General features: G+C 46.6%; 1 protein-coding gene across 1 annotated transcript in view; it reads right to left on the reverse strand.

Annotated features, from left to right (window-relative positions):
- The window catches only part of F8 (coagulation factor VIII), a 40,021-nt gene extending 29,649 nt beyond the window's left edge, over positions 1-10,372 (reverse strand). Inside the window, exons 1-5 of the mRNA XM_029912052.1 lie at positions 10,110-10,372; positions 7,422-7,596; positions 6,052-6,154; positions 2,817-3,022; positions 148-298 (exon numbers count right to left, since the gene is read on the reverse strand). Coding sequence (XP_029767912.1) covers positions 148-298; positions 2,817-3,022; positions 6,052-6,154; positions 7,422-7,596; positions 10,110-10,372 — 898 coding nt within the window. The remainder of the gene's footprint in view (positions 1-147; positions 299-2,816; positions 3,023-6,051; positions 6,155-7,421; positions 7,597-10,109) is intronic.
- Positions 10,373-11,093: the final 721 nt, after the last annotated feature.

Here is an 11,093-nt window from a genome sequence, read left to right on the forward strand (position 1 = left end):
AGGGAACAGAAAACTACTCATCCAGTGACCAGTATATTTGCCCTCTACCAGACTCCTGTACCCCACTGGTCTGGGTCTGTCACAGTATGAATAATCCTGGTTTTTTCTTCAGTCCTCCACTTACAGCTCACACCCTGGGATACTCACTGTGGATAACATTTGAGGCATAGAATTCAGGATCCTGGGGGTTCACAGTAGCTGCATCTGTGCAGAACCTCTGTATATTTTCTGCCAGGTACCAGCTGTGGTTTTCATCAAAGACCGAAAACAACACAAACCTAGTCTCATCCGACATCATCTGGGAATCACAGAGGAAGGGGGTTATTCATAATCTGGGATGGCTCTGGCCTGGATGTAAACTGACACTCAGAGGTCACAGTGTGCCTGCCAACTATCACCCAAGACTGGGCAGGATGTTGGTACTGCACCCAGGCCCACCAGGTGGCAGCCTTAGCTGCTGTGCCCAGCAATGCATTTAATCCCTGCCTTGAACAACAGCCTGATTGCTAAAGGCCTATGGGCCCCTGATTGGATGGACAGGAGCACTCTCCCTGGGTACCTGGACTATAGAAAGGCCCCAACAGGAAGAGGAAGCTGTCTGAGCAACAGACCATTGTCTGCTGGTTGCTGCCTCTCCCAACCCTGCCTTGTTGCCTTGCCTGACCTCGCCTCCCCAACCCACTGACCCAGCCCCTGGGCTTGGATCTTTTGCCTACTGACCCGCAGAGAGCTCTGACGATTGTCCTGGCTGCCTCTGATGCAGACTGACCGGCTGCTACCCCACCACTGTGTGCACATTTGATTCCTGCTCTGGCCTGCCCCCCCGCCGCTTCAGCCAGTGGGCACAACGCTCTCAGCCAGCTAGTGGAGTCCTGTGACTGCACATCCTGTGTGTGCATGTATCCGGCATATGGCTGCTGCTAAACTCCAACCTAGAGCCTCACGGTATGTAGACAGCAGCTATATTAGGTGAGTTCAGAGATGGTAGATTCCAGAGTGAGCTGCAGCAGCCAGGCTGAGCACATCTGAGCATGAAGCTGCTTTGTGTTCATGTTACAACCAGGGTTGGGAGAAGCTCTTTGCAGAAAGCACAACTCATGCCTCAACCCAAAGAGAAGCACTGGAAATGTGCTGTGAAAGCTTGTTCTTGCAAGTCTTCTTGCCCACGAGTGCGCTCTGGAGGAGCAGACACGTGCTAGATGCTCATCCAAAGCAAACGTCTGAACCTTTGGGGCCAAATTCTACCTTCACTGACACTAACACAACCCTGGCAGTAGCCAAAAGCCCAGTCACTGCCCATACGTATTGGGGATTTAAGAAAACATCAATAGATTTTGTTGTCAGAGCTCATTAATTTTAATTCCCAGTGTCTTAAGAGGACATTGAAGGGATCAGCACTCTGTAGGATTGGGCCCTTGCTCAGGGCCACAGAGACAGGACTAGAACAAAAACAAATACTCTGTCTTATGAACAGGGTGTGTGATACTCTGGGGAGATGGAACCAGCCCCACCTGTGCGATAAGGGATTTGCCTCATCAAAGGGTTGAAAGAGCTCAGTCTGGGATGTGCAGCCATGAGCCAGGGTTTGCAGAAAGCCGGGTTCTCCAGGGGCACCAGCTTGGGGCTGAGTGCCCTGTGTTGGAGCAGGGAAGACACCAAGGTAACCCAGAAAGGGGCTGGGACCAGGACGCAAATGATGGGCTAAAAAGCTACCCATGGAGGGCAGAAGAACCTTTTTGTTTGTTGGGACTTTTAGCTGGATTGTTGTTACCCCGGAAGGGGTCATGTTCATTGTGACACTGCTGGAGGGCTAAGCCACATCTCCAGCATTGACCTGTGTTGGAGAGCTGAGGAGATCTACCTCAGGGAAGGAAACTGAGGCAGGGAGTGCTGGCAGTGCTATGCTTGGGCAAAAAGGAGTGCTATGGGGTGGCCATGCCTTATGACACACTCCCTCGCTCTTAATGTTGCTGCTACACTACTATGTACCTGGTGCCATGGATATGTTAGTGACCTATGCACTTATGAGGCTGTTTCCTCTCAGGCAGTGCAGCCTAGTGAATAGAGCACTAGACTGCAATTTAGGAGATCTGGGTTCTATTCCCAGCTTTGCCACTGGCCTACTGGGTGACCTTGGGCAAGTCACTTCCCCTTCCCATGCCTCAGTTTCCTCATCTGTGCAATGGGGATAATGATCCTGACTCCTTTGTAAAGTGCTTTGAGATCTACGGATGAAAAGAGCTAGGGATTATTATTATTCCAGAATCATTGAGATCTTTCAGTGGCAGGAGAGCATAGGTGTGAGTTACAATGTGAATCATTTCATATAACCCAACTGCTGTGTTTCTGTAACATCAGCTCTGATCTCAGATCCTTAGTAATGTAAGTTACCCATCATATGGATATATGACCAGGCACTTGTCAGCAGAACCAGCTGTCCAGAGCAGGTAACCATATGTCTGCACTGAAATCAAGGCAACAGACACAGGTTTTGTCAGTTCTGATTAATATTGGTGTCATGGAAAGTAAAGACTAAATTCTGCAGCCCTTTAGCCAAGCAAACCTCCCACGTGAGCCAATGGGAGATTTGCCTACATAAGGGCTTTGGAATCTGTCCCTAAGGATGAAAAATTAGCAAGCAATGATGCATTATCACAATGGGAAAATTCAAATGTTGGGAAGCTGCGGTGCAGTGTCACTATGTCGCACCGCAATGGCTTTGTCCTGCAGCTCCAACAGGAAAGGAATGGGACTCCAGCACACTTTGGCCACACCTCCACCATGGCAGGTGGTTACGCTGAAAGGGAAGAGCTCACCTGATTCCCTCTCTGATCCATCGATTCTTTAGAGCAGATCAAGAGGGGGCCGATTAGCCCCGAGGCCGTGTCTCGGACTGGGTTGATGGAGCTGTAGTAGAAATGGGTCAAGCAGCGAGGATCTGAGCCAGCCGGCCCATCCTCAGTCGTCACTTTCCAGCTGTACTTGAATGACTGGCCAGGCTCAATAGGTATATCCTTCACATCTTTATCTGGTAACAGACAACCCCCAAGAGCAATTCATTAGGTTTGGGCATTCGGTGGAGGGGGTAATCCTACTTATAAAATGGGCTGGAGGAAGGAAGGGATTGAATGGGACAAGTAGGAATTAAGATCATACAAGCATCCTGTAGAAGCAGCAGAAGATCCAGAACAAGCATCCAGGTCCAGAAGCAACAGTGTTTAGATTCCAGGATTGAGGCTTCTCTTGTGGGGACTGCTGGCCCAACCCCAATCAGAGCTCCTGAAATCTCATGAGAAAGCCTGATCCCACAACACTTCCAGCCCAAGGCCATGAGCCAACAAATCAATCCACTGCAGGAAGGGCGCTGGGCCTTAAACATGTGCTTAAAGTTCAGCACACACTTAGGTGCTTTCCTGAATCAGGACCACATTTGCAGACCCAAGCGGCCTGTACAGTATGAAGGGAAGGTTTGAAGACTTCTCTGGAGGTGCTAGTACTTGCCTGAGCCAAACAGAGCCAGGGATGGAAGGGAAGGTTTGTGCCTACTTTTGAAACCACTTATGAATATCATGGGCTGAGTTTGATCTGAACTCAAATTTATCTGGGTTGTGTCATGCTGAGTGGGGATTATAGGTGAAATGAGAAGGGAATAGATAGGGTGAAGAGTGATGCAGAGAAGGGCAGAATGACAGACAAATACAGAATAACTGAGAAAAGAAGGTTGGTTAGAAGACAGAAAACGCTAACATCAAATAAATACAGTGATGATACCTGCTCAAGGCAATTGCTTATGCCCAATATGCTTCTGAAGGGGGCTCATCCATCCCTAATGCCGAGCCCAAGTTGCTAGAAAAACTTGGATTTAATTGATCACCCTTAAATTATGGTACAATAATTGTTAGGCAGAGATCCCACAAAGATGGGTGAGTGTTCTGCCCAATTTATAGCTGGGGAAATGGAGTCACCAAGCATGGAGGTGACTTGCCCACAGTCATGTAGTGAGTCAGTGGCTGAGCCAGGAACAGAACCTAGCTGTCCTGGAGGAAAGCACTAGCTTAAATTAAATCATAGGGGGGGCAAAAAAAAGAGGGGGTTGCAAATCTGAGCTAGTTTTATGAAACCTGAAACCACTGGTTCCTCTCCTTTTCTTGGAGGTTCCCATGCCTGCTAGTAGCAGCAGCAGAGGAGCTTGTTCATGCACTGCGATTGTTGTCCTAGATAGTTTTAATCCTTAAGAAAGAAAGAGGAGGGAGACAGAAGCTGCATGATGCCCACCCAGGAATCAGGATGGCTCCTAAGTAACAGTGTCTCCCAAAGATTCCCACCAGGTGGCAGCCCAGCAGTGGTTGGAAGGTCAGATGGTAACCTAGCAACTGCACACAGGAAAACAAGAAGCAGTACCAGGAGGATAAGTTGAACCAGAGGGAAACCCCAAACTAAAGCAGAGCAGGAGAGCGCTTATGTGCCCAGCTCACCCATCCTGGCAGCATCAAAATGGAGGATTCTTGCCCAGGGAGTATTTCACTAATTCCACAAAGGGCCCGATTCTGCCACCCTCACACTAGTTTTATACCAGTGTTACTCTGCTGACTTCCATTAAATTACTCCTGATTTACACTGGTATAAATGAAGTAAGATTCCAGTCCACTGAGCAGCACCTGACTGCGAAGCAGTCCTGTTGATTTCGGTACTGGTTACTGGGAAGGTGGCATAACTGGGTGGTTGTATTAAGTAAAATGGCAGAAAGAGGACTAGTGATTATCATTGTCCCCAATCAGGTGGTCCAGCAGCTAGGGCACTAGCCGAGGGCTTGGGAGACCTAGGTTCAATTTTGCCACAGATTTCCTGTGTGACCTGGGGCAAGTTGCTCAGTGCCTCAGTTTCCCATGAGTACAATGCGGATAATAGCAGGGCCCTGCCTCACACAGCTGTGTGCGGCTAAATATATTAAAAACTGTGAAATGCTCTGAGATCTACTGCTGAAAAGAGCTAGGTATTGATTATATAATAAAAATATTGCATTATCCTACAGCAATGGCTCAAAACACTGCAGCTGACAGCCATGACACTACCACACTGCTAATAAAGCAGTGTTTTATGTTAAGAAATTTTGTGATAAATGCCAATTGATCATTCAAAACACTTTTAGAACCATGCAAGTTTATTTAGTTGACTTTGCTTTAAGCTACCATTTAAAACCCATTTTATAGCTGTGTGGTTCCAGGAAGGTTTTTGGAAGGGCTGGTCAGTGTGAAATGCCCAGGGAATGAGAAGAAAGTGAAATATACAAGACATATGCTGATCGCTGTGCATGGGATGGGAAGGAATTTCCCCAGTGCACGTGTACGGCATCGCTCACTGGAAGGTGCATTATGGCAGTGGGTATTTCCTTCCTACAAAGCATTGCTGGCCACAGCCAAAGGAGGATACTGACTTGGATGATCTGATATGCTAAAGAAATCCTGTGTAAAGACAAGAATGTCTGAGGCTCGGTGATTCCTCCATTACTGATGAAGAGCAGCAGAGGAATCAGTTCCTGTTGTCTGGAAGCATCATGAGGGAACATGCGACCATAGAGTGACCCTCATTGCAGAACCTCTGCAGGGGCAAGGAAACCCCAAGAGGTTCCCTTTGTGCAACCTCCTCTGAATTCTGCCATTGTGATGCAGGGTTGGCCTCTCAGTGGAAGCAGCAGGAGATCTGGACTCCAGAACATGCAGATCTTCTCAGATCTTGGGGGCCCTAGAGAGGCCAGAGCTATCTGCATGAGGGAGGCCTCCACACTGCCTCCTGGACCCCTGTGGCTGACCCTCAATTCCCTGATCAACAGGACCTCTCCTGTCAGCCCCTTCCCCAAAACCTCCCTCAAAGAGAAGGTTCAGCGCAGAGGGATCTCTCATCAAGAGTTAATACAGTCTCAGTGGACCTCAGTACCCAAGTACTTTGAATAGGTAAAACAACCCATTTACTGCGGGCTTCACCAAACTCTCCTGTTCTGAGGTATGTGATCTTTGCCCACAGCTCTGCTAAATTCCAGTGACCTTCCTCAGCCAATCTCACCTTCAGAAGACTTCACTGGGTGATAGGAACTTATGCTGGTGAGCCCATGAGGGTAGATGTTGTAAGGCCGACTTGCTAGATTCTTGAACACAATCTGAAATGACAACAAACAACAATAACACTTAGCCCTCTATAGCCCTGTGTCTTCAAAGCTTTCCTTATGGTCATTCATCTTCAGCAGTGTCTCCATGTTGTCTGGATTGGTCTTAGGCACACTTTGCCTTGCTATTGCAGGGGGCCTCGGGCACTGGTGCACCTCAGTCCCTCCTGTTCTCTGTCTGTGGCACATAACAGTCTAGTCTCCTGTGGGCTGTGATACTTTGGTCTCATTTCAGTTGTTGGGTTTAGTGTGGGGGTGCTGGTGGCCTGTGACGGCTGAAGGTCAGACTAGATTATCCAGTGGGTTTCTTCTGGTCTTAAACTCTATGACCCTGACTTTCTTTGAGGTCCCAGTTTCAGTCAGTCCGTGGAAGAGCATGGAAATGGCAGAATTATTAGAGGGTAGAAAAATATTATTTAGACCCATTTTACAGATGGGAAAAGTGAGGCCCAGAGTGGCTGAGACTGATTTTTTAAAACATGGGTGCCCATAATTGGACACTGAATCCATAAGAGACTTGAGTAAGTGGCCTGATTCACAGAGGTGCTGAGCACCCACAACTGCCATCTGCCTCAAATGCAATCGTGGGTGTGTGGCGTTTCTGAACATCTGCCCAATCAAATAAATATGGAGATAAGTGCCACCCCAGTTTGAAGTCTTTGGCCTCAGTTCCTTGCTGTCAGCTACACAGCAAATCAAAGAGACTAGAACTAGAATCCGCTGAATCATAACCTGTTCTCACCAGAAGCCCACTCTGCCTCTTGGTAATGATAAACAAGTCAAGCAGCCGGTTAATAAAAGAGTACAGTGAGATAGGCTGTGCGTATAAAGCAGCCTCCCCCAGGTACTGTACATCCTAAATTACCCGTGCAATCAACACATAGTTGGAGAAGACTCAAGGAAGGAAGTGGACAGATATGTCTTGGAAGAATGTGTTGGAAGGCACGTACTGTAACATGTATGGGTTAGTATGATTACTAAGCACAGCTGATTGCATTAAAGACAAGTCAAGAGCGTTGGGCCAAATCCATCCCACGTGAATCTCCACTGAAGTCAATGAGGCTTTTACCTCTAGATTTCAATAGCAACTGAAAGAAGGTCCTCCTCTCTGGTGGACACTAGCTACTACAAGGGACTCAGTAAAGAATTTGTGTCAGACCATAGGCATGAATAGGGAACCAGGAAGAAGAACAGTAATGAATCTTCAGAGTTTACCTTTCCCATCCCTCTTGCCAGAAAGCCGTCTCTCTCTTTCTCTTACCATAAATTGATCCCCAACTTCTCCTTTAAGGACAGGTCCCAGAATTCCTGTGTCACGTTGATCTGATACCTTGCGCTTCTTAAAGGTCCCATCCTCATATTCCACAAACATCACCTTCTTATATTTTGAACCAATTCGCTGAGGACCAGCTTCCAGAAACTGACTTGTGTAACTTCTACAGGGGAGAGAGGGAAAGGAGAAATGAGTGAGCCCAGGCGGAGGGCACAGGAGCTGTTTTTTTACTATTATCACCATCATTATTATTAATAATAACTGTATAATAATAAATTTGTTATTGTGGTAGTGCACACAGACCCCAATCATGGATCAGGGCCACATTGTGCTAGGCACCGTACAGAAACAGAATGAAAAGGAAGTCCCTGCCCTGAAAAACAATGCAACAAAATACAACTTTTCCACAACCCTAAGATTGGATTCAAATGCAGGCTATCACTTCTATAAGGGAGGAAGCCTACACCAGATGCAGTTGTAGGACACTGTTGACCAATATACACTGGGCTAATCTTACTAACTGAAAATCTTACTAACAAACCAGAAGCAGGCAAAAAATCCAATCGTCCCTGTAAAAAGGAAAAATATCAAAACCATGATCATAGTATACCCAAAGTATAAAATGGTACTAGCAGTTCCCGTTATTTGGAGTTTAGAGAAGAAGTAATGAACCGCATAGATAAAAAGATAAAAGGCTGTAAAGCTGCTTGTTAAGAACGATCTCGCATTATCAATATGCATTATTCACACCACATGTATTAATATGCATTAAGCACATAATATCAATATAACATTATGTTGTATATATATATTTCTAGCAGTTATATGGCCTAAATTGTCCTATGTCTTTCTATAATCCTGTTCACTTACGCTAAGTATCCCAGAACAGTTTGCAAAGCTGAAGTCAGCTTTGGAGTTAGAAAACAGGAAACTTGTCAAAGGCAAAATCCATTAATGTTCTGCCCTAGTACAGATACTTTCTCAGATAAGTATCTGAAGTGCTAGTAAAGAAGGTACAGAAAAATGGGGAATGGGGACAAATTGATGTTTGGGTTTTAGTGAAGTGTGAAGGGGTTTGTAACCTCTAAAATCATCCTATAAATACTACCGGCTGAAATGTGTAGCTCTGGGAGCATACCTTCTTTGTAAGGTGAATTTAACAACAATACGGCATCCCAGAAACTGGTATTGTATTGAACCATTTTTCCGGTATTGGCTTTTAGCAATAAACCTGGCTGATATTGGTTACCGGGCTCCTGAGTCTCTTTCATAACAGACCCAAGTGTGGTCACACTATTGACTACACAATTTAATAACAAGAGGTTAGATATCGGTGTCCTGACCTGGCAGCAACTGGTTGCTGTAGCAGAGCAGTGAGCCTGGCACTTGCCTGCATGTGCTGAGGTCACTGCCAGAGGTGCCGAAATCACATGGCTGAGTAAACTCCTTGTTTGGCCAAGGCAGCGTCCTCTTACTACCCTGATCTGGAAGGACCCCCTCTATTAGCGCATTCAGCCCTCGGCTTCCCTGCAGACAAGAGGCCCAGTCAGTGCTAACTGGGATAGTGAGTTTTGAGAGGTTGATACTTGTCCTTTGGGGGCTGGGCTGAGACTCTCCATGGGAAAGCAGACCCCTGTGACCCTGTTTAATACCCAAGCAAGCCTGCGTGAGTAGAGCGAGTGGGATGACTGGTGACAACTGTCACTACCAGGCAGTGCTGAGTAAGACACTGCTATGATAGAATTCTCACATTACTACTACCCAGAAGGAAGTGGAGCATCATTAGGGGCTAATCTTGTCTTGTATCTGGTACAGATCCATCCTCTCAGGACAATGCAATCACATCTCTCAGCTGCAAAAATATAGGGCCAAGGGAATCCCTGGTGTATCTCCATTGAAACCAGCAGAGCGGTAGCACCCGAGAAAGTGGCCCACCATGGCACCCTCACAGGTTAAGAGGGCAAGGTGGGCTGGGTATTTCAGCACCAACTACAGAACCCTCTGTTCAGAGGACTAGTACCACACAGCTCCCTTCAGAACTCTACCTGTGCTACTGGTAAGTGGCTTGTGGAAAGTTAGTGACTACTGGTACAGTAGATCAAACAATTCCCTTTCTCCCAGGAGCTGACTGTCATTTCCACAACTTTCCCAGCCTCTGGCAAGGGACCAAACAGAGCCTCATGCTCCGGTACTGCGCGTGCTGCCTCGGGCTATATTAGATTGCTCACCCAGCCTTTATTCTGGGGTAGTCCTTTTTGCCATGCTGATGGTATTGTCTAATCTAATACACCCTCAGATAGGATTCTTAATGACAACAGTTCCCTTTAGATCAGGTTCCATGGGCAGAAAGTAAACCACATTATGGCTTTGGTGACTTATATGGCTCAGCCTACCATTTGCCAGCAGCAAGGAATATGGCTTAAATATAAGGGCCAAACTCAGCTCTCACTCCCCTGAGGTTGTGCAGTATACTTGAGAGAAGAACTTAGCCCACTCTCTTCTTGTCCTGAGCCTAACTCCTCAATGTAAGGAGGAAGAAGTAAGCTGCTAATGGAAAGGGTCTGGTTGAGGCTTCAGGTGATTTGAGGAAGAGAAAGAAAACTCAGAGGGGGAAAAGGGAACAGCTGGCCAAGCCTGTACTCACCCCATGCCCTGGCCATGCTAACATGCTCTCACCTGTCCAAATAAGTGGGCATTATTGGGGCATAGTCCCAATCCACCTCCTCAGCTGCAATGTAATGAGTCCAGGTCACAGGCTCCTGCTTGGCAAAAGCGCGTGCGCCAATCGAGGGGGAAGAGTCACTCTCATCAAATACAATCACTGTGTTGTCCAGATCATAGTTGTCATCGTAATAGTCTTCATCTGGTGTATCTATGGCCAGCCTCATCTTCATCTTGGGCTCTTCCAGGCAGACTTCCACACTGATGTATGCTTCCATGCCAGCTGGATTCAAATGGGCCAGGCAGAAACATCAATGTCTGTCTGTCTGTCTCACTCACTCACAGCTCTGGATATTGTTTCACTAGTATCCCATTTACCTGCCTCTACATCAGATGGACATACAGCTACCTAGCCATATTGTATCTGTCTTGGTAAGTAGGTTGAGGTGGAGAGACAGATGAGGAGAGTGATTAGGAGAGGAATTAGATAGGTTAGTAGAGGAGGGCAGGGATTTATATGTATGTATCCATAGATGATTTAAGACAAATGTACAACCAACAGACTCCAGTGCAGCCAGATGGGAGAGGCATTACAGCCACTACCTCTGCAAAGACAGAATTAATTATACCAATGATCATTTAAGGAGCTCTATAACACAAACTCTACATTGAGGCCTGGGTTAGCTTCCAATTAATTGCTGCAGCCTTCTGGAGAAATTTTGTGGTGTTTGAAATAACACAGGAAAAAACAAATCTGGGAAAGATTCTGGACCAAATTCAGAGATGATGCTAAATAATTCCAAGTGGGCCTCTGTAATTCTCCTCCCTCTTACACCTGTATTATACTGGTATAATACCACTGGCTTTCATGGAATTACTCCTGATTTATCCAGTGTAAGGGAGAGGAGACTGCTTTAATTTTACAGCTTGTTAGGCTATGTCTACACTACAGAATTAGGTCGGATTTATAGAAGCCGGTTTTATAGAAACCGGTTGTAT

This window comes from Terrapene carolina, unplaced genomic scaffold (assembly GCF_002925995.2).
Source record: "Terrapene carolina triunguis isolate 2854851 unplaced genomic scaffold, T_m_triunguis-2.0 Scaffold172, whole genome shotgun sequence".
Classification (NCBI taxonomy): Eukaryota; Metazoa; Chordata; order Testudines; family Emydidae; genus Terrapene; species Terrapene triunguis.